Below are 24700 nucleotides of genomic sequence, written 5' to 3' on the forward strand. Positions count from 1 at the left end.
TAGATTTCTGAGCAATGTTGTGACCGATGATGAAGTAAGAGTATTTTAGTCTTCGGAAGCACGTAAACGTAAGAGGGTAGAAACTTACTGCTTTCAGTCTGACTCCGCAAGCTCTCGTAATTTTAACTTGCAGGTCCTGAAATACTGTCCGAAAGATCTTCAGGCAGACATATGCGTCCATCTTAACAGAGTCATTCTTGAAAGTAATACTGCCTTTCAAGACGCCAACACAGGAGTAAAGCGGGCCATTGCACGCAATTTCTGGATCTCACACGTGGCACCTGGTGATCGAATAATTCATCACGGTGAAAGCTTGGATGTCCTGTACTTTATTGCTCGAGGATCGTTGGAAGTCAAACAGGGGGACGCTGTTGTTGGTTTATTGGGTAAGCAACGGGTGAAGGGATGGCGCAGTGGTGAGAGCACTCGCCTCCCACCAATGTGGCCCGGGTTCGATTCCCAGACTCGGCGACTCGGCGTCATATGTGGGTTGAGTTTGTTGGTTCTCTACTCTACACCAAAAGGTTTTCTCTGGGTACTCCGGTTTCCCCTCTCCTCAAAAACCAACATTTGACTTGATTTCTGTTAATTGTTAATTTCAACTTACAGTGTCCCCAATTAGTGCTTCAGCGCTAGAACGACTGGACACTTAAATAAAGTTCCTTTCCTTTCCTAATGTCGAAGCAAGTCCTGATACTTTCTTATTATTCACATTCTCAGACAGTCTCTTTGTTTCGTTTTCGTTTTCGAAAACATAGAGAAGACTGTCCTCAACGTTTCGAAAACCAAACGTCTTGATAGGTTTATGTCCAAATATATTTTGGGAAAAATAATCGAGCGTGTTCAGTTTGGACAAACACCAAACGAATTTATAGTGCAGAAAACTCCTTGTTACAAAAGTAAGAAAGTTACCTGTCATGCAGAATTTGTGCCCTGGGGAACTTCCCTAAATACTGGAAAAAGGGTTTATGGTGGTAACATAGCGAGAAAGTTGGAAATGACGGAGAGAACATGTTTAGTTGACAAGTAAGTGATCAGAGGAAGGAATAGATAAAGTGGTGACTAGGGTGTGGCTAGATGTCACCGTTAATAATTTAGCATTGCTGTGAGTTTTTAATCCTGTTTTGGGGGGATTGATAGCTGATTTAAACTAGGTAGAGGGCATATTCAGCGTAGGGAAAACGAGGATCACCAATTTAACCTATGGGTAAAACGGATTCAACCTGAGACCAGATTTGACCAACAACAAAAGTGTGACGGTAAAGAGCGCGTTACTTTATGATGATGAGTGGATTGAGTGTTTCATGTCATTGCAACTTTTTTACAGGTGAGGATGACGTATTCGGGGACGACATTTGTCATGAGCCAAATGTTGGGCAGTCGGCTGTAGATGTGATAGCACTCACGTACTGCGATCTTCACTGGATCCAAAGGGATGCGCTCATCGAAGTACTTGAGTTTTATCCAGAGTTCGCCAATAAGTTTACGAAGGATCTTATGCTCTCTTATAATTTGAGAGATGAGGTAAGGACTTCTCCCTACACTATTGTTGGCTTCCTCCTCCCTCCTCACGAGTTGCGTGTATGTCAGTCTTGTATAACGGTATTTCGCCTCTCTTGCCGCTGTAATCTTGTTAGAAGTGCGTCTTCCATGATAAATTTAAAGCTAAAATATGGGACTCAATTCAGTTAATTGAACACTCATGCATAACAGAAATAAAAATGCCACCACCAGGATATTTCACATGAGTTCTACGGCTGATATATCGGTGTAGCCACTATAGGTGAGCGAATTCACCAGGAATACGGACAGTGTCTCTTCCGGAGCCGGACGGGACATTCTTCAACTTTCTCAGACTTAGTAATGTTCGCTTTCCACCAAGATATACAGCGTGTCGTGTCCACTATGCGAAACAAACTTCTTACCTGAAAACACGCTCAGTGATAAAATATGAATCCTGGAAGTTCGTTATGACGTGATTCTCAGGCACTATTTGAACGGAATTTTAATCCATCTGTCTTTGACACCACAGAATTGTAATGTTCCACTGGAAAGGTCAACATCTACTTTGCTATCACCTGAAATGTTCTAGAGTCACACTTTCACATTCAAAGAAAAAGAAAAAAAGTTGATTCGGTGGTGTTTTACATGAGATTGTTTTCGAATGCTATTCGTTGTCTTTCTTCTCAGTCTGCATCTAAAAAGATTTTCGCCTACGGTTATGCATATGTTACTATATCTCATCTTTCAGTGAATTCAATTTAGTTTTAATCATTTCAGTTAAACAACACCAAGGCATCATCATTAACGTTATATTCAGTTCTGAGAGGGACAATAGTTGAGCAACTGTGGAGATAGAAATCCCAGTGTACTTGTTCGTACTAAATTGCGCAAATCGAATGTCCCACTCTTGGGGAGCAGGGTTGACGCAGTGGTGATAGCAGTCGCCTTACACCAATGTGGCCATATGTAGGTTGAGTTTGTTGGTGCTCTATTCTGCTCCGGAGAGGTTCATCCCCGGGTAATCCGGTTTTCCTCTCTTCCTAACCCTTTTGGCTAAAGAACCTTGTAACCCTGACTCTAACTTCAAATACAGACATTTCTTCTTTCATTATACGCTGTTTTCCCCATACCATAATGCAATACGTTTTGGGGGTTTTTTTCAAGTTATTTACTTTTGGAACTGTATCATGCTTAATGCAAATAACGCCCAAAGTGAACCGTATTATGGGATTACTGAAAATAGCGAATAGTATATTCTGTCGTTATTCAGTGCTACGCGGACAACCTACCCTCGATTTCATTTTATTTATGCAGTTGTGCTTGAGTTAAAAAAAAACTCGTACGTTAAAAACGAGATAGGACGCTCTGCACTTGATTATTGTGGAAAAGACAGTTAAAAACCCCACCGCAAAGTTATCTTTGACGTCACTTGTTGTTATTAATGTGCCAACCAGAGCTTCATTGGTTGCTAAAACAAAGGAACAATGGATTCTTTTGTTTCAATGGTTGGCACATTTGAATAACAAAAAAATGTTTATAAACAGATATCTTCACTATATCATTTTTAGCTCAAGATTCGCAAACGAACCCCTCGACTGGAAATCGCCAACGAAGAAGACAAACTTGAAACGTCAGTAACCATTGGTTTAAGACCACGAAGAAATCGGAAGCTTAGTTTGGTAGAGGAACTGGCGCAGAATTACGAGTTTGACAACTATGGTGTTGATGGAGATCAAACTACCGAAGCGGAAGTCGACATGATGGTTATTCCGAAGGGTCGAACTAATAGCTTTACGAAAAACAATGTCCGAAATCACGCTGACATTCCAGAATCCGGTACCGATGTATTGTTGGGTTTATCCGAAATGAAAGGCGAGGTTCGGCGAGAAATCGAAGTCATGAACATGAAAATGACTCAGCTAGAGCAACAAATATCGACAATTCTGTCAATATTGAATAGCCCACGGGGATGCGATTCTCCCAGCAGAAGTGTCGATAAGGCCGAATGTCCGCTACATCGTACCTTAATGATACAACTCCTCCCGAAGAAGCCCTGGAACGTGGAAAATATGAAGAAGAACCACTACCAGATTGGCTAGCACCGACTGCGTCTCAAGACTCAGAGGAAACTTCGTCGCCGACGCAGAAAGACAACTCGGCTAAGGCAGCTAATTTGTTGAACGAAGGTGTAAATCAAGGAAATGAAGGTAGAGATCCACGGCTGATTCAAACACTTAATCTCTTCAAAATGGGTAAAAAGAAGTAAAATCGTTTAACACAATCAGGCTAATCAATAGATTAGATCCCACTAAAAAGGGAACTTGCCATCAGATGCGTAGTAACCTGCGATCAGGCGTACTTTTCTTTAGAAAGGGCGCGCAAAGGAAACCTTTTCGCCTCCTCTCCAAAGAAAAGTACGTCTGATCGCAGAAGAGATGCGTAGCGGAACACTGATGGCAAAAGTAAGTAAACATCGCATTGCATCAAGCAGTTCGGTGGATTAGAAATGTCACGGAAACCTGATACAGAAGAGATTACATTCACATGTTTGTAAGTAGTCAGTTCTGCAAGAGCGATGGCTTAAGTTGGCTCATGCGCATACGCACTACATTGACGATGTCAGTTACCATAACAACTAAAAACACTGTTGCTGTTTTAGGGAGTTTCGAAAACGCCGACCGTCGGCCACGGCAACGAAACGCGGCGTTATTTCAAAATATAAGTTTCTGAAGTTTCCGCTGACTGTCTTAAGAATTTCGCGATCACTCCATCTTGTTTACGTCGTAGTATCCTATGGCTGGATTGGTACAGCAACGGTTTTAAAGTAAAGATAACAAATAAAGGTTCATTGTTGCATTCTCACTTAAAATTGCTTATTTCATGTTGTTGATAACATCCTTGATTAAGAGATTGTCCTCAAAATTTTATATTTGCCTTCGAAGCTTCGCCTCTGGGCCAAATATAATCAGCCACGGACATTAGGTACCTCTATATCGGGGGACGAGGACTAGTAGGAATTTTCCGTTCTGAGCATGCGCATATGGTTTGGAGCCGACATTTTTCCAAGTGCGCGTGCTCAAAACGTAAAATTCGAACTCGTAGTCGCCCTCGTCTTCCGATTAAAGATCACTATTATCAGCCGACATACATACCAGCCACCCGAACTGCCGGAAGGGGTTTTTTACTGGGTTGCTAGTATGGCAAACCAGTCAGAAAATGGGTGGAATTTAGTGGTTTTTTTCTCTTTTTTCTTTCCCGTGTCGGGAAAAGTCTTTCCTATTCTCCCCTGCTAAGTAGTGTCTTTGTACGTAGAGTGTTTTGGGCGTATGTTTGGTCGGTTTCTGGGGTAGTAGAAATGCGTAGATTTTATCCGGTGGACACAGTAGAATATTTAATTAACCTGCAAAGGCGTCAAAAGTAATTGTAACGCAAATGGCGTTTTAGTAGATATTTAAACAAATATACCCTTATGGAGCTCAATAATGGAACGTCAATTGGATAAACAAGACAGGCGATGAAAAATAAATATCTGGAATCTTCAAAGCGACGAGTAATGGTCTTCGACAACAATTACATCTTTCGCCGTCGGATATCACAAAGTGAGCTTTGTTTCTAATGTTATTTGGCAAACTGTGGTGCTTTGTAGAACACTGAAACCAAAAGGCAAATTCTCTGGCAACGTTTTCGAGTTGGATACCAGAAATGGAATCGAACACCTTGAGTAGTCTGTGTTGACAATTCTCTTGCTATTTATAATAAAATTTATTTGTACTCAACACTGCACAGCATTCAGTTAAAAAACAATTTGAAATTTGACTAATTATTGTTTATTATACCGTGGTTGAAGTCAGGCATGATATAAAACGAAATTGCAGCGTTTACAATGATTAAACAGTTTTTAAAAAGTAAAACGTTTCGATCACTTCAAAAGGTACACACGTGGAAACTCAACGTGCTCTTTGATTGAGTTCTCTTCCTTATTAGAATACCACGCTTCCAAAAACAACCGCTGGTTCCATTGGGGACAGATGTGAAGAATTGCAACGCAATCGTTGCATTTGATCTTGTAAACACTGCCCCTTGTGTCCTCTTTCTTTTGTTGATCTTTCGGTCTTTTTTCAACTGGCCCACCATTCCCAAAAACTGGCCACAGCTTTGATTTTGAAAAAGTGTCAATTCTTCACATCTGCCCCCAATGGAACCAGCGGTTGTTTTTGGAAGCGTGGTATTCTAATAAGGAAGAGAACTCAATCAACGAGCACGTTGAGTTTCCACGTGTGTAACTCAATCTCAAGAATTTTTAGAACATTTTTTGGCACACGCGTTATAGACCTCTTTCATAATGGCGGCCAAATAAAATATTCTTTTGTTTTAATGCTAATAAGCCCTTCTAGCCTCGCTAGGACGAGCAAATTTCAAAAGAATTCTTGTTTCAAAATGAGGGAAGTACGTCTAATTAACATAAATACAAAAGAATGTAAATGTGGCCACCACTTATGAAAGTGGTCTATGCATATTTGTCACCTACTTGCAGGCCTATTTTACCATAGTTAGTCATATTTGCATTCTTAACTGATGAAGGTCAACCAAGTTTTACTTTTTAAAAACTGTTAAATCATTGTCAACGCTGCAATTTCGTTTTAATTCTTGTTAGTCAAGAATTATTTGAAAGAAAGCTTGTTGTCCATTTTTTGCTTCATTATTGAAAGAAATGGTTCTTTAGTAAAGGGATTGATCAACATTGTTCCAGATAAGAGTTCGGTCTCGAGTCAATAACCCAACAAAGAAGGCTTCCCGACCCGACAGATGAAATGTAAATATTCAGTTAAATAGGCCACTTCGGAAAATACCACAATAAAAACTCTTTGTTTCTACCCCCAAATTTTGCATAAGCATTGTTTCCGGTTTCTCTTGGGACTTACAATGGACCGAAGACAAAAAGAAAAACAATGCTTATGAAAAATTCTGGGGGGACAAACAAAGAGTGTAGCCCACTTCAGAAAATACCATAATATTCCTTGTTCCCCCCCCCCCCCCCCCACATTTTGCATAAGCATTGTTTCCAGTTTCTCTTGGGACTTACAATAGACCCAAGAGAAAACAAAAAAAAAATGCTTATACAAAATTTGGGGGGACAAGCAAAAAGTATTATGATATTATCCCAAGTGGCCCATTATGGTGTTTTTTTTTAAGTGGCCTTTATTTCAACAAAATTAAAAAACGAAAGACGTAAGTTTCTTGGCAAAAAGTATGATTTTAACGTAAGCGACGAACGATTAACATTCTTCATTCATTGTAAACAAGAACCTTGACACAAGGTGATCACGTGCACCTTTGTGGTTGCCTAGCAAGTGATTTCTTCCCTCTGACAGAACATCGTGCCCTACCCCAGGAATTCTAGTGTTTTTACGATCCATTGTCATTAATCTTTCGCTGAGAATTCGAAATTCAGAGCTTCTTAAAAAAACTCTTATTTTTTCTTTATCTGTCTTTTGGCTTGCCTTTTACTGTTGCCATGCAGCATGAAAATTTTGCGTGACTTTAAGGGACTGTGCAATAATTATCAGGAAGGGGGGGTCCTAAAATGAGCTTCACCAAAGGAAAAATTAGATAGGTCCCCCCCTCCAGCAGCGTCAAGATTAGCTGTGAGCCCCCCTACGTTCTCTCAAAATTATGATGTGCCCCCCCCCCCCCTCTCTAACCCGTACATTTAGAAATTGAAAAACTTGAGAACAGATACCAATATGTTTTATCCGACAACCTTGCTTGTGCAGGAAGGTTTCTCCGAGAGGATTATAAGCCAGCTCCCCATGATGACAGCAACATCAGACGTTGCAAACAAGAGGCAAATGATATCCAGGACAAGCTTAATGCTGTCGTAACCAAGTTAGAAAAACACTGAAGACTGGCCTCAGCTGTTTACACAATTTTAATGCTGAACAACGTCATTCAATAAAGTCTCAAGTCGGTTTAAACGTTCTGCATCTTGTAGAAGACCTGGATAGGGTGATGGCTAAATATAAAGCGACATTTCCTATTGGTGCCAAATCTAAAGCATCCAAATCAGAAAAAAGAAGGAACAGAAAAAAAAAAAGGGAGGAGAAGAGGATTGCTGCCTCAGAAAGCCGTAGGACCCGAACCTGTTATAATTTTTCGGTCTTTGGGAGGTGAACCCATTGATGACAACTATGAAACAGAAGTATGTGGCATTCCTCAGCTAGAAACTGTAGACCTAGAAACCCTCTCGCTGTTTAAATCAAGAACAGACCTGGCATGTCTGCGGGACCTCTTAAATGCCAAATGTTTTATTGGCAAAGCTCACAACGTGGTTTGTGACTTCTGTGCATGAGCGATTGGTTTCAATCTATCATATGTTGACATTCTAAATAAGTTAAAGCATGTGTTATGTTGATGCAATATTTAGACATTACGGACAGTCAAAGGCGTGGCATCTGTCTATTTGGAAAATGTTTATTTATTCGTTATCGAATTTGTGAAATTTAATTAAGACCCCCCCTCAACTTACTTGAGAAACCTAATGTAGAGCCCCCCCCTCCTTTCCATTATTTTAACTTAAGGCCCCCCCCTCTGGTTTTTAGGGCCCCCCCTCCTGATAATTATTGCACAGTCCCCTAATTTCAGTTGCGGAATTGGCGATTTTTTGAGGTTTGCAGGAACAAATTTTGACTGAAGTTTCCGCTGGGAACTAATTTTTGCAGTTTTCTTTTCAGGCAGCAAGACTATTTTCAACTTCTATTACTTTTTGGTAAGAAAAACCCCTTTATCATCGAGAAAGGGTGGAAAAATGTGGCATCCTGGAGGCCTTAGAAAAGGTGTTCCCCTTCGGATGACCCGTTCGAGCAAGTGACCTTTTGATTGACTGCTTTTAGTTCGTTTCTTGTGCCTCAGAGACTGGAAAAGTATTGACTTAACCTTTTACCGTTTCGTTTAGTTTGTAGCAAGCTCTAATTGCTTTTCTCAAAGCAAACACAAAATAAACGATATTTCTGACCACAAGGTATGTGGATTAAAAGCCATTTTTACTTATATTAACGGGAGTAAATTTTCACGGTTTTTAATTGGCTGGTGTTTTTTTTCTGCTGGAAATTATTTTTGAGGATCAATACTATCCGCACAGTCGGTAAAAATTAAACTCCGCGAAGTAAAATGTGCTACACCTTAACTCCCGGCTTTTGCGATATCATTTGGTGCAAATGTAACCCAAAAAAAAATTGACCTGTCATCAGATTAGACGGAAAGAGAAATTATGAAGTTTAAACAACATGTCAGGTCCTTCCTAAGTGTGTGGGCCTGAACGTTTCTTAGTGCAAACTCTAGATATGCATGACATACCGGAAGTTTTTATGCACACTATTTCACTTAACAGGGGCTTGCGTCACGTTATTTTAGGGTGTTTCAACTAGTACAACAAATCAATAACAAAAATTGAGGTTAAATTGTTAATTTTTTTGATAAAAAATTAACTTTGCCAGGGTCCCAGGGGCGGGGGGGTGGCAGAGCGCTCACAACGCAGCTTGCGAAGCGCGTTCATTTACTGTATGCTGAAAAGGAGAGGGGCCCCTGGTGGTTTGTTACCCGTCCCAAGCCCATGGATACACAACAAAAGACAGACCACAACACCGGGAACTACTTGCCACTACGTCTTAGCGACAAGTGTGTGGCTTCCTTTTACGGGTCCCACAGGATTATTACCATCGAAGGGATTTGTGAGACGGGACCTCCTGGCTTATTCGTCCCTTATCCGAGAAGTACTTGAAAGTCTAAAAAAATCAAAAATAACATTTGCAGATGTTAGTTACAAAGGCAGCACATTTTGTTCACTCAGTTATTTAAAGACACCAGAGTGTTGGGTCCGGCCGGATTGTGAACTCGCCGACCCTCCCGCGTGACAACCACGATGCTCAACGCAACTGAGCCACCGGTGAAAAGCGGTAAAACTCGGAAATGGTAATATGGTAATGTGGAATTCCTTGCCCTACCTTCACCACTCAACAACGTCCAAGAAGCGTCACTCCTGGGTGGGCTTGAACCACCAACACATTCCGGTTATACAGGCGCAACGCGCTGAACCGATGGCGCCACAGAGACAGGTTGCACCGTTTGGTCGACGAACCAGATTGGCAACGTCCTCAATCCTGACCATCCGACTTGCGACGAGTTTCTATTCTTGCGGCCATTTTCAATTTGTCATTTTAAGACATGGAAAGTAGCAGGGTTGACAAAAAAAGAACAACCATCCAGAAACCTGTTGTATTAACGATTCCTTTGATTTCCTTCTACTCATGCCTCACTTGCTTCGTTATGCCAACAGTTGTGACAAAACAATTCACCCACAATGTCTTTGAAGACATTTTTTAACGTTCCTTTGACTTTGATTCCACTAATTGTAAACCGTTGAGAAGCATTTATTCTGGGCAACGTTAGTTACACTCCAGTATCTTATTTTCTATTTCGAGTCGACTGCTCTATTCCGCAGTATCGTGAGTTTCACGCACAACCAAAGCCAAAGACTTCTAAAAAAGCAAGCCTTGATTTAAACTACGCGCCTTCGCACGGCCTGAATTTCCTCATTCACAAAAGAAAAGCCTTTACATCAAGAAGTGCACTTTGTGAAGTGTTTGGATTAATTGAAGACACCGTGATCCGTTTTACTTGTCATACTCCTTAACAAGGCATGCAAAATCTTTTACCTTATCAATATAGTCAGCTTGTTTTTCGTGGGTAGTGGTGATATCACCGTCCAGCCCTCACACGCCGATTGTCCGCATGTTCAGTCCTTTGCCGAAACAACATGAATTTTTAAGGAACCTATACCTGAAGGCCAACCGACCATAACGCGAGGTTTTCTTATTTTGAAGTCGCTCTACCCTTGTTTATATTCCACCCCAACTACCTTCAGCCCGCCATCCTCCAAGTCCAATGGATCATAGCTGTTGTCAAATCGAAGAAAGAAAACCCTATCCCTGGTCGTTAATGTGGTGTGCTATGTCTGAATTTGTCTCATTTTTTGTAATGATCCACGTGACTGAAGTAGCTGTGTTGAGGCAATTTTCGTCGTTGTAACGGGTACCCGATGGTCAACACCAGGACGGCCAGAAAGGAAAGTGCCATTTTGCAAAACTCCCGCTTAAGTAATTGCAACGACCTGAGGGCGTGACGGCAGCTTTCTCTGCAACGGCCTGTTGGTCTAGTGCATGATTCTCGCTTTGGTGCGAGAGGTCCCGGGTTCGACTCCCGACAGGCCCTTATATACCCAACAACTGTTCATAGATCGAACAACTTTCGGTCATTCCACGCCCCAACATACGGAGACCTCTTCTTTTGCAAGTGGAGGTAAACGTATCAAATTATTCATCAATTGGAAAGCTTGGCAATTCGTCTCACCCCGTGCGCATGATTAGTTACATAAAGCCACAAAACGTGTCACACTCTCGTTATAAACTCTTGTTCTTTAGCATCGGAGTTGTTAAGAAAACGCCACAAACAGCGCTGATAGACTTGTATTGCAACGCATTTTCATAAAACTTGACGTTTTAGTATTGTATGTGTATGTGTGTTGACTAGCATACCCCGAAACGTCAAGTTTTATAAAAATGCGTTTGGAATACAATGTTTATCACCGAGTTTGTGTCACACCCTAAAAAAAAAATTCGTTGTTGTTCATGATCCCAATTAAAGGAAAACCTACTGAAGCAAGCATAGGATGGTCACTTTCTGGTCGAGTTTCTTCTAACCGTAGGCGGCTGACATGAAGAACTCTCGTACTCCTAGATCAAGCGTTCACACGTGGTCTTGGTCTGGCACATTCCTAGTGGTCGATGGTGTCATATTGTGCCTAATCCCTTAGCTTTCTTCCACTTGATGCTCTCTTTCACTAATATATCGTGATCACAGAAGACGAGGTGCGAGCAAAACAGAGGAATGGAAATGAGAAGCTCAAGGCTATCGCGGTGGCTAACATTTAAGTGCAAATCGCATAATTATCACTTACCCAGCATGTTCGGGAAACGAGGAATATATAGCGCCCCTTCGTATGCTGAGAGGTAACGGTGATCAAAATCCGAAATCCTCCACAGACAGGCTGTTGGATTGTTACCAAGTTTCATCATGTTCTTGTCTGCGAGTTTTCTTGGAATGAAGAGCAGTTTTATCCGCTGTAAACTTCTAAACAAGTCTCTATTTCGTTCAACGATGGGAAATCTGTTCACGCCTGGAGAGTGGAAAAACATCACGGGACCATTCATGGCAAGTGAGAGTAAATGGAGCCCCATGGGGGATGAGATCACACCTGTTGATTTTTCAGGAAACGTGGATTCCCTACATTTTTGTAAAGCTGTTTAGTGTTTGCCCGGAACGCCCCTAATCACTCTACAGAGCAATATAAAATCGCCTCTTTCAAGGCAAAGACCTCACCCAGAGTCCGCTTTGCCGAAGGTGACGAACCACGTGATCTCCGATTGGCCTATTAGTCATGGCCAACCTTGACTCGTTGCCTACAACTGGCCTATGCCAATCAAAACTAAGCGTCCCTGGGTGGGCCTTGAAACCACCAACCTTTCGGTTAACAGCCGAACGCGCTACTAACCGATTGCGCACAGAGACCAGGTCTGACCGTTTGGTCGACGACAAGATGGACAAAACGTCCACTCAATCTTGACCACGACTCTGCGATGAGCTTTCTAAATTCTTGACGGAATTTTTCAATTTGTCATTTTAAGACATGAAAAGTAGCAGTGTTGACAAAAAGAACAACCCAGTCCAGAACCTGTTGTTAACGATTCTTTTGATTTCCTTCTAACTCATGCTCACTTAGCTTCGCATTATTTCCAACAGTTGTGACAAAACAATCAGCCCACAATGTCTTTGAAGAAATTTTTAACGTTCCTTTGAGACTTTGATCCATAATGGTAACCGTTGAGAGCATTTATTGTGGCAACTTAGTTACACTCAGTATCTTAATGTTTTTGTTTGTGACTGCTCTATTCCGCAGTATCTTTCGAGTTTCACGCACACCAAAGACAAAAGAATTTGTTAAAAGCAGCCTGATTTTAAATACGCTCTTAGCAAGCCCTGAATTTCCTCATCTTAAAGAAAAACCCGCCAGCATCAGAAGAGTGCACTTGTGAAGTTTGGAAATTGGAGAGCACATGATCCTTTTTAATTTCATACTCACTTAAACAAATCGCGCAAATCTTTACCTTTCATAAGTCGAGCTTGTTTTCGTAGTGTAGTGGTTATCACGTCCGCCTCACACGCGGGATGTCGCATGTTCAAGTCTGCCGAAAACAAAATGACCATTTTAAGGAGACACTAATACCTGAAGCCAAACGACCATAACTCGAGGTTCTTATTTGAAGGGGTCCTACACCTGTTTATTCCAGCCCAACTACCCTGCAGTTCCCGCATCTCCAAAGTCCATTGATCATCTGTTTTCAAATCGAAGAAAGAGAACCCTTCCACTGGTTCGTAATGTGGTGTGCTATGTCTGAATTGTCTCATTTGTTAATGACCACTGACTGAAGTAGCTGTGTTGAGGCAATTCGCGTTTAACGGTACCCGATGGTCAGACCCAGACGGACAGAAGGAAAGTGCATTTTGCAACTCCCGCTCTAGTAATTTGCAACACAGAGGGCGTGACGGCAGCTTTCTCTGCAACGGCCTGTTGGTCTAGTGGCATGATTCTCGCTTTGGTGTGCGAGAGGTCCCGGTTCGACTCCCGGACGGCACCCTTATATACCCAACAATGTTATAGATCAAAAATTTCGGTCATTAGCACGCCCAACATACGGGACACTCTTCTTTTGCCATGGAGGTAAACGTATCAAAATTTATTCATCAATTGGAAAGCTTGGCCAATTCGTCTCACCCTTGCGCAATGATTAGTACATTAAAGCCACAAAACGTGTCACACCTATCGTATAAACTCTTGTTCTAGGCCATCGTAGCTTGATTAAGAAAATAAACACAAACAGCGCTGATAAACATTGTATTCCAACGCATTTTCATAAACTTGACGTTTCGTATGGTATGTGTATGTGTGTTGACTAGCATACGAAACGTCAAGTTTATAAAAATGCGTTGGAATACAATGTTTATCACCGCTGTTTGTGTCACACCTAACTTCCGTTGTTGTTCAGGATCCAATTAAGAAACTGATAAGCAAGCATAGGATGGTCACTTTCTGGTCGAGTTGTCTTCTAAACCGTAGAGCTGGATGACATGAAACTCTCGTACTCATAAGATCAAGCGTTCACAAGTGGTATGTGACATTTCCATAGCTGGTCGATGGTGTCACTCTTGTGCCTACTCTTAGCTTGTCTTCCAACTTGATGCTCTCTTCAATAATATATCTGATCACAGAAGACGAGGTGTCGAGGCAAAAAAAAACAAGAGGATGGAAATGAGAAGCTCAAGGCTTATCGCGGTGGCTAACATTAAGTGCAAATCGCAATAATTATCACTTACCCAGCATGGTTTCGGGAAACGAGGAATATATAGCGCCCACTTCGTATGCGGAGAGGTACCGGGATCAAACCGAAATCTCCAGACAGGCTGTTGTATTGTTAACCAAGTTTAATCACGTCTTGTCTGCGAGTCTTTTCTTGGAATGAAGAGCACTTTATATCCGCTGTAAACTTCAAACAAGGTCTCTATTCGTTCAACGATGGGAACTCCTGTTCACCTGGAGAGTGTAAAATCACTGGGACATTCATGGCAAGTGAGAGAAATGGAGCCCCATGGCGGGATGAGCTCCACCTGTTGATTTTTCAGGAAACGTGGATTCCTACATTTGTTGTAAGCTGTTAGTGTTGCCCGGAAACGCCCCTAATCCACTCTACAGATCAATAAAAATCGCTTTCAAGGCAAAGACCTCACCATAGAACGCGCTTTGACGAAGGTGACGAAGGATCTTCCGATTGGCCTATTAGTCATGGCCAACCTTGACTCGTTTTGCCTACAACTGGCCTATGCCAATCAAAAAACTAAGCGTCCCTGGGTGGGCTGAACCACCAACCTTTCGGTTAACAGCCGAACGCGCTAACGATTGCGCCACCAGAGACAGGTCTGACCGTTTGGTCGACGACAAGATTGGACAAAACGTCCACTCAATCTTGACCACGACTCTGCGATGAGCTTTCTAAATTCTTGCGGCCATTTTCAATTTGTCATTTTTAAGACATGAAAGTAGCAGTGTTGACAAAAAGAACAACCAGTCCAGAACCTGTTGTTAACGATTCTTTGATTTCCTTCTACTCATGCCTCACTTGCTTCGTTATTTCCAACAGTTGTCGACAAAACAATCAGCCCACAATGTCTTTGAAGAAATTTTTAACGTTCCTTTGACTTTGATCCACTAATGGTAACCGTTGAGAGCATTTATTCTGTGCAACTTAGTTACACTCCAGTATCTTAATGTTCCATTTTTTGACTGCTCTATTCCGCAGTATCTCGAGTTTCACGCACACCAAAGACAAAGAATTTTTAAAAGCAAGCCTGATTTTAAATACGCTCTTCGCAAGGCCTGAATTTCCTCATTCTTAAAAGAAAAGCCTTACATCAGAAGAGTGCACATTGTGAAGTTTGGATTAATTGAGAGCACAGTGATCCTTTTTAATTTCATACTCCTTAACAATGCGCAAATTCTTTTACCTTTCACAAAGTCGAGCTTGTTTTCGTATCGAGTGGTTATCACGTCCGCCTCACAACGCGGAAGGTCGCAGGTTCAAGTCCTGCCGAAAACAAAATGCATTTTTAAGGAACCTATACCTGAAGCCAAACGACCATAACTCGAGGTTTCTTATTTGAAGTCTGATACACCTTGTTTATTCCAGCCGAACTACCTCTGCAGTCCCGCATTCTCCAAAGTCCATTGATCATGCTGTTTTCAAAATCGAAGAAAGAAACCCTTCCACTGGTCGTAATGTGGTGTGCTATGTCTGAAGTGTCTCATTTGTTAATGACCACGTGACTGAAGTAGCTGTGTTGAGGCAATTCGCGTTTAACGGGTACCGATGGTCAGACCCAGACGGACAGAAGGAAAGTGCATTTTGCAACTCCCGCTCTAGTAATTTGCAACACAGAGGGCGTGACGGCAGCTTTCTCTGCAACGGCCTGTTGGTCTAGTGGCATGATTCTCGCTTTGGGTGCGAGAGGTCCCGGGTTCGACTCCCGGACAGGCCCTTATATACCCAACAATGTTCATAGATCAACAACTTCCGGTCATATATCACGCCCAACATACGGGACAACTCTTCTTTTGCCATTGGAGGTAAACGTATCAAATTTATTCATCAATTGGAAAGCTTGGCCAATTCGTCTCACCCTTGCGCATGATTAGTACATTAAAGCCACAAACGTGTCACACCTATCGTATAAACTCTTGTTCTTAGGCCATCGTAGCTTGATTAAGAAAATAACACAAACAGCGCTGATAAACATTGTATTGCCGACGCATTTTTATAAAACTTGACGTTTCGTATGTGTATGTGTATGTGTGTTGACTAGCATACGAAACGTCAAGTTTTATAAAAATGCGTTGGAATACAATGTTTATCACCGCTGTTTGTGTCACACCTAACCTCCCGTTGTTGTTCATGATCCAATTAAGAAACTTGAAGCAAGGATAGGATGGTCACTTTCTGGTCGAGTTGTCTTCTAAGCCGTAGAGCTGGATGACATGAAACTCTCGTACTCATAAGATCAAACGTTCACAAGTGGTCTTGTGACATTTCCATAGCTGGTCGATGGTGGTCACTCTCGTGCCTACTCCTTAGCTTTCTTCCAACTTGATGCTCTCTTCAATAATATATCTGATCACAGAAGACGAGGTGTCGAGGCAAAAACAGAGGATGGAAACGAGAAGCTCAAGGCATCGCGGTGGCTAACATTTAAGTGCAAATCGCATAATTATCACTTACCCAGCATGGTTTCGGGAAACGAGGAATATATAGCGCCCACTTCGTATGCGGGAGGTACCGGGATCGAAACCGAAATCTCCACAGACAGGCTGTTGTATTGTTACCAAGTTTATCAGTCTTGTCTGCGAGTCTTTTCTTGGAATGAAGAGCAGTTTATCCGCTGTAAACTTCTAAACAAGGTCTCTATTCGTTCAACGATGGGAAGTCCTGTTCACCTGGAGAGTATAAAATCACTGGGACATTGATGGCAAGTGAGAGAAATGGAGCCCCCATGGCGGGGATGAGCTGCCACCTGTTGATTTTCAGGGAAACGTGGATTCCTCCATTTTTGTAAAGCTGTTAGTGTTGTCCCGAAAAAAACGCCCCTAATCCACTCTACAGATCAATAAAAATCGCTTTCAAGACAAAGACCTCACACATAGACTCGCTTTGACGAAGGGACGAAGTGATCTTCCGATTGGTCCGGTAGTCATGGCCAAGCTTGACTTGTTTGCCTACAGCGGGGCCTATGTCCATTCAAACTACGTCCTGGGTGGGCTTGAACCCACCAACCTTCGGTTGTATAAAACGTAACCTTTCCTTTTACATGTACATGTTCATTGCCGTGACTTTAACATCTTCAGTCACGGCTGCTCCCGTTGACCTTGTAGCTCAGTCGGTTTAGAGCGGCGGAGATCTAACTCGAAGGTCGTGGGTTCAATTCCACCCTGGTCAGAGTTTTTTTCTCTGTCCTTGTGTGGGCCCAATTTCCATCAGTAGGGGTAACGCTGACCTGGATCATATGGGATAGAAATCTAGCACTTCACCTTACACTCTATTCAGTTAACTCTGTTTAAAATATAAGTGCTACACGGCCAACGTTTGTATAATTGTAACCTTTCCATGTAATTTGGCATAGTGCAGAGTACGCAAGATTCAGGTTAGAAATTTGTGTGCTTTTCTAGAAATAAATAGTCTAATGTCAACAACGACGTAAAAGCAATGAGTTGTGTCTCTATCCTTATGCGATTTTTTTAAACGTATTTTTGCCTTTATTTCTTTCGCAGGTGTGTCATCGGATTCTGCTGAAACAACAAACGCTCCCAGATGAGTGCTCTGCATATTTTGTTGTTGTTGTTGGGGTTATTATCATGTTTATCGGCAAAACACATAAAACTCAAGAACAAAAGGTTATCGGCGTTGTGTGCAAAGGTGAGGAATCCCAAAAATAGCAACACATTTTGGCCAAAAACAGAATATAACCGGGGTGGATCTAGGGGGTCCAGGGGCATGCTTAACTGGGAAATTTTTGGATCTTAAACTCTCTAAAGTCCCCTTTCCCGTTTCCCGGACCGATTTCCGTAAAACGGTAGAAACCGGTATGGATCCGCCCCTGTATAAAGCTTTGATCTTACTTTCTTTCAAAACAAACACGAGGTTTCAATTTATTTCGCCCCACTTTTCTTAAATTCTATCTAGGGTTATAAAGCTTGTCAATTACAGGTTTTAAAAGATAGAAACAGTTTACATCGAGCTAGAACTATAACAGGCGTCCCAAAACTCAGTGCCTACAAAAAATATAAGGATTTGAATGGGAATCCCGATAAAAGGCTTAAGAAGATAATTATATGAAAAAATTTCTCAGTTAAAAACCCTAACCTTATTGCCATTGTGGGTAGCTTCCTTCTTGTGTGGATATTTTCCAGATCCGACGCGATTTTGAGCCATTTTTCAATTTCTCGGTTGTCAACAGTATAATAAAAACGCTAAGGCAGAAGCCACCAATTTGAGTCAAATACTCCAGGATAAAATGTTCCCACGGTCACAATTCAACATCAGAATCAGTTGACAAAGATTTAAATTTTATCCCAACCCACCGTCAACGCAATAGCAGTCCTGCGAGCGACCTCAGGCAGTAAAATTGCATTCAATCAGGCAAATAACCACACAAGAATATTGCAAGAAAACAGCTTTCGAAAGAGGTACTTTATCAACAGCAAAGTGGCCACTGCTTCGACCGTTTCGACCACGGCTTCGACAGCAGCAAGATCTGTTGCTGTGTGCTGCTCACTAGTATTTACCGAAAAAAAAAAAGAACACCAGTACTGTTAAGAGTACTAAGCGCGTGGGCTTGAAAAAAACGTCCACCTTTATACCTAATTCCGATGCTAGGAAATGAAAACTCAATTGCAGTTATAGATCTTCAAAGGTGTAATGCGCCCGTGGGAAGAATGACAGACTAGTTACTTAGCAACGGACGAAATGACAACTGAAAATCAGAGGCCATGGTACGTTGCGAACTTTTGAGGTCCCTAGTTCTTAGTTACTAGCTCAATGGGTGGACCGTCCCACTAGTTTTGCTGAGGTTCTAGGTGTGAAACACCTGTCCAGGACTTTGATTTTCAGTTGTCCTTTCGCCTATTGTCGAGCAACTATCGATGGTAATGAATTTATCTAGCACATTTCCTATTTGCATATTTAAATGCGCTTTACAAACAAACCATCTATGGGTGAGATCGGACATTAGCATACAACAGGCGCAGGTGGCAGCCGCTATCAGTCCATCAGCGATCTCACACAAATCTATGAATGAATGAAATGAGGCCTGACCACAGCACTGAGAACCCCATTCCCTACTCTTCACGAACAGCGTCTGGGCTCTTTAACGTCTCCCAGAATTAACCAAAAAGTGTAGTGAGACGGGGTCTACTAATTTCGTCCTGGTCCGAGAAGGCTAGAAAGTCTAACCATTGCCAGATGTTATCACAAACGCAGCACTGTCTTCTCAGTTTATTTACAGACTCTGAGTGTTGGTCCGACCGGAATTGAACCCTGGACCTCCTGGCCCCAGTTTTTCAAACGCAAGAAAAGAACATGGCCAATATCCAGCCATCTTGACAGAACAAGCTTGGTCAATAAAGGCTTTATTGTATGGTATAAAGATCAAAAAAGGATTATATCTTGCAGGAGCAAGTGAGAAATTCCGAGCGGGCAGTATAGCTCCATCTTGCCCGCTCGGGTAGCCAATCACAGCGCGGGATTCGGTTCATCTTGCTCGCTCACGTAGACTGCGAACGCAGGCGTATTTCCGGCGGTCGTTTCTCTCCCCCAAAAAAGCTAGTTATATAATAAGAATATATTATGAGTTCCGTTTCACATTGAGTGGTTATTTTAAAGACGACACTTTATTGGTCAGTTGGTATGAAAGTGGACCGTGCGGTCATTGATACTTCGGTTTGGATTTTCCTTTGTGGGAGAGTTTTTTTTAGCTTTGCAAGAATGGCGTCCGCACAGTTGAGGTTCATATCAACTCCAGCGCCTCGACAGCTAACCAGGGCAAAAATTTTGGTTGTTTATTTCAACGGAAGTTTGATAATGTAAATTTGGCCCACCGTGCACAGATTCAAAAAGCTGACGTTTCGAGCGTTAGCCCTTTTGTCAGAGCGAATCGAGGAATTGTGGTTTAATGGTGTAGTCCTTTATAGTAGAGTAGGAGCTATGCTATTGGTGGTAACATGGCAACGTGAAAAATAGTAATACATTACTTAAAGGAAAAGCGTTCGTTAATACCGTGAGGATTAAGGGAGCCGATATGAGAAGATGAATTTTTGTTCCAGATTCTTTGGCGGTTTTTCTGTCGTACCTAGATGTAGGGAAAGGCCGCAGATAGCCTGGTTTTTTTGGAGTGGTTAGGGCGATTAAAATGACGATCGACTGGCTTAAGATGCATCCTTGTCATTCTTCTCAACATCGGTGAAGGTGGTTGCGCGGAATCGGTCGTTCAGTTCGTCTACCTGTCTCCCTAATGTATAATTTATTGCCTACGTACAGTTATTCAATAGAATGACATTTGCGAAGGTACATGTGAAACGACCGGTGATCTTCACCAGATCGCTTAAGGTCCCGATATCTTGCTAGTTTTAACAATGAAAAAGACAGGTTTGGCATCGTGAGCGCGCACATTTGAAAGTGCCGGGTGTTTTGCTTCGTTAGTTTATTGAGCGCGCTTCTAACTAACAAGTTTACCTACGTTTGTTGTTCGCGTTTTGAATGAAATAAGTGGAGGTTGCGAAAATATTCTACCAGTCCCTCGGAGTCATTTTGGAGTAATTTAAAATTATTAAGATGGTACTTTTAAACTGGCGGTGATTATGAGAATTGAACGTGAGGGTGAATGGCATTCTGTCATTCTTATCTTTTTGGTGACGTTTGTGGTGCTGACTGTCGATCAAATTGTTGGGCGCAATGAATGGCCCGCTTTTGGGGATCACAGAGACAGGAAAGACACGTTTTTTCGAACACTGGCACATCTCCTCTGACTTGCTGAAAAGATCGGAGTCAATCACTTACCATAGACATCGAAGTCTACAGAAATTGAACACGTGATGGATGTGACGATGAATGACAACAATAACGTGAGAATCTGTAGTTTTTAGTGCACACTGGTACAATAGCACGTGCCACCAATAGAAAACTTTGATATCTAGGAAAGCCAATGAAAGTTTCCGAAATTTCCCCAGGGATATTTAAGAGCCGATGAATATGGAATTGACGGAGGTTATATAATTGATCGAGTTCTCCTTCTTTCGCTCTGAATGAAAATAGCGCCGATATGCAGTCGTCGCGATGTAGCGCCGTAGAGTTCAGGTTGTGGGCCGTTGTTACTGATTAAAAAATTGATGTTTCAACATATTCCTACAAAAAGATTGGCATAGCTTGGTCCCATTCTCTTGTGCCCATCACCCACGGCGCTACAACACCCATTAATTTGTTTGTTAATAGTTCCGGCGAATGCAAAACGGTAAAGCGTTTAAAACTAGTTCGGCAAGGCGGAGGAGCGTTTTCCGGGGGAGCTTGGTTCATTGACAGTGCGTTTGATCCGCAAAAAGTGATTTTAAGTGCTTTGAAGACCCTTCGCTATTGGAATTACTGTATAGAGATGTAATTTCCATGGTGAAAATAAGTTTTGTCTTGGCCGGAGAAATTGAAATCGCGGAAAATTTTTAGTACCTGTGTACTGTCCTTTAATTGTATGATGGCAAAGATTTGACGATAGCTAGGCGTCATAATCCTGTTCTTAAAGTCTAAAATGAGTTCGGTGGTGGGGCATCTACACGGCAGAAACGATAGGACGAGCCTGGTTGTTTAGGTTTGTGAATTTTAGGCCAAGGAGTAAATGCCCTAAGGTTTCTACAGGGTGGGTATGATAGAGATTAGTTTGCAGTGTCCGGTAATTCTTGATTTAACTATAATATTCCTGAATGGTGGTCTTTTGACAAGTTTTTGATTTGTGGAGGTTGATATCTTTCGGGATTTTGGCATAAAACGAGGTGGTCAGAAAGTTGCTAATTTCTCTGGCCAAGACAAACTCATTTTCCCATGGATATTACATCTCTATACACAGTCATTTCAAATAACGAACATCTTCAAGCACTTAAACACTTTTTCGATCAACGCACTGTCAATGAACCAAGCTCGGAAACGCTCCTCCGCCTTGCCGAACTAGTTTTAACGCTTAACTGTTTTCATTCGCCGGCAACTATTACAAACAAATTAATGGTGTAGCGATGGGCACAAATCTTTTTGTAGGATATGTGAACACCCAATTTTTTAATCAGTACAACGGCCCCAAACCTGAACTCTACGGCCGCTTCATCGACGACTGCATCGGCGCTATTTCATCCAGCAGAGACTGAAGAACTCGATCAATTTATAACCTCCGTCACTTCTTTTCATCCGGCTCTTAAATATACCTGGGAAATTTCGGAAACTTCATTGGCTTTCCTAGATATCAAAGTTTCTATTGGTGGCAACGTGCTATGTACCAGTGTGCACTACAAACCTACAGATTCTCACAGTTATTTGTTGTATTCTCGTCACATCCATCACGTGTCTCAATTTCGTAGACTTCGACGTCTATGTAGTGATGACTCCGACCTTTCCAGCAACTCAGAGGAGATGTGCCAGTTGTTCGAAAAACGTGTCTATCCTGTCTCGGTGATCAAAGCGGGCCATCGTCGCGCCCAACAATTTGATCGACAGTTAGCACTACAAACGTCACAAAAAGATAAGAATGACAGAATTCCATTCACCCTCACTTTCCATCCTCATAATCACGCAGTTAAAAGTACCATTCTTAATAATTTTAAATTACTCCGATTTGATCCCGAGACTGGTAGAATATTTTCGCAACCTCCACTTATTTCATTCAAAGGCGACAAAAACGTAGGCAACTTTTTAGTGAGAAGCGCACTCAAAAACTGACGAGCAACCCGGCACTTTCAAATGTGCACGCTTACGATGCAAAAACTTGTCTTTTCATTGTTAACACTAGCAAGATATCGGGACCTAAGCGATCTGTGAAGATCACCGGTCGTTTCACATGTACCTTCGCAAATGTCATTTATTGCATAACCTGTACGTTATGCAATAAATTACACATTGGCGAGACAGGTAGACGACTAGGCGACCGATTCCGCGAACAACCTTCCCGATGTTGAGAAGAATGACAAGGATGTATCTAAGCCAGTCGCTCGTCAATTTAATCTCCCTAACCACTCCAAAAAACACATGGCTATCTGCGGCCTTTCCCTACATCTAGATACGACAGAAAACCGCAAGAATCTGGAACAAAAATTCATCTTCCCATATCGGCATCCTTAACCCTCACAGTACTAACGAACGCTTTTCATTTAACTAATGTATTACTATTTTTCACGTTGCCATGTTACCACCAATAGCATAGCTCCTACTCTACTATAAAAAACTACACATAACCCACAATTCCTCGATTCGCTCTAACGAAGAGCTAACGCTCGAAACGTCAGCTTTTTAGAATCTCTGTATGATTGCCAATTTTTTAACCATTACTTTCTACATAACCATTGCTTTCTACATAACCACTTTACTTTCTACATACTTTCTACATAACCATTACTTTCTACATAAGGGCATTCAAGTGTAGATTTTATTATAGATTGTAGATATTCATGAGATGTTAAAATTAGTATTTTAGGCCTTCACAGATGAAGAGCCACATCCTTTTATGTGGATATACTGTGAATAAACCGTTATTATTATTATTATTATTATTATTATTATTATTATTATTATTATTATATTATTATTAATTTACATTATCAACTCCGTTGATAAAACCAAATTTTCGTATACTACTTCCCCACCGACGCAGCACCACAGTTTCTTTAGAAACTACCACCTTCAACCAGGGCAAAGGTTATCAGTGGCTTCAGTCGTGACCAGTTGGTTTGACCTCACAATGAAAAGCTATTGCGATAACAGGGCTAAACTAATGTTACTTTTGCATATTACCAAGTGCTTTTAAATATGAGAAACTTTCTTTAGTCGAAAAATTCAGTAAGGGATACTTCCTTTGAATTCTTTTACAGTATAATGACTTACTAACAATCTTGACATCGTTAAAACACCCCAAAAATCAAATTAAACTGGAATACAATTAAAGATATAACACATAACAGATACACCTTGTCGTTGATCTTTAATTCAGGTTGTAAGTTTAATTAATAGATTAGATTTGATGATCACTGCCCCTCTGAACAGTCTGTATTACTTAATTTATTTCCTTTCACAGAACAGTTGGTATTGTTTGTAAAAAACATTTTCTTATTTTCTTTCTTTAAATTTGTATGTCCTTATACTATGTGGGTGGAAACAAGAGAATAAGAGGAGCTTATATTCTCTTGGTTTCGACCTTTCTTCTGTCATTTTCAAGGCCAAGTTTAAGCTCATACAAATTCCGGATATTTACAAATTTGAACCAATGAAAAGCTAGAATATATTTGCTCAAGAATCCAATGAATGCAAGGTTAAGAATGCAAGTGTAAAAGGTGAGAAAGCGAAGGGAATGAGAAAATTCTTAGCATTTTTTGTCCTTATGAAGAAAATTTGAAAAGACAAAAATGCCCTGAGAGTACGAAAATAATACAAAAGAGAATATAGGTTTCGAAAAGCAAAGGAGGTGAGGACAGAGTCATAAGAGCCATAGTCGTGAGAGTCGCGAAGGTAGAACATCTCAAAGATCAGGCAGTTGAAATTGTTTGTGCACTTCTTAAAGTTCCTTTCGATTTCCTGTAGCCCCTTTCCATGTTGTTCCTTCTAAGGAAATATTTTAGCCTTTTATATTGGTTCAAATTTTTATATCATGATGCGAAATTTCTATGACCTTAAACTTATACTTGACAGTTGAACGGTCGAAACGTAGTCTTTTTTCATCGCTTGTTTTACTACTAAATGTTTAT

The 24700-nt window shown here is 41.4% G+C and overlaps 1 protein-coding gene and 1 non-coding gene across 11 annotated transcripts in view; both read left to right on the plus strand.

The window, feature by feature from the left end:
* LOC137978456 (potassium voltage-gated channel subfamily H member 5-like) overlaps positions 1-4372 on the plus strand; it is a 48541-nt gene extending 44169 nt beyond the window's left edge. For all 10 annotated transcript variants that reach the window (XM_068825391.1, XM_068825397.1, XM_068825388.1 and 7 more), the window contains 3 exons: positions 134-386; positions 1328-1524; positions 3072-4372. In XM_068825391.1, the coding sequence (XP_068681492.1) occupies positions 134-386; positions 1328-1524; positions 3072-3602 (981 nt within the window). In that variant the 3' untranslated portion in view covers positions 3603-4372. The remainder of the gene's footprint in view (positions 1-133; positions 387-1327; positions 1525-3071) is intronic.
* An 11261-nt stretch (positions 4373-15633) lies between these two features.
* Positions 15634-15705, plus strand: Trnap-ugg (transfer RNA proline (anticodon UGG)). Its single transcript has one exon. It is a non-coding gene; the product is annotated as a tRNA-Pro (tRNA).
* The last annotated feature ends 8995 nt before the right edge of the window (positions 15706-24700 follow it).

The sequence above is a fragment of the Montipora foliosa genome, chromosome 12 (assembly GCF_036669935.1).
Source record: "Montipora foliosa isolate CH-2021 chromosome 12, ASM3666993v2, whole genome shotgun sequence".
Lineage (NCBI taxonomy): Eukaryota > Metazoa > Cnidaria > Anthozoa > Scleractinia > Acroporidae > Montipora > Montipora foliosa.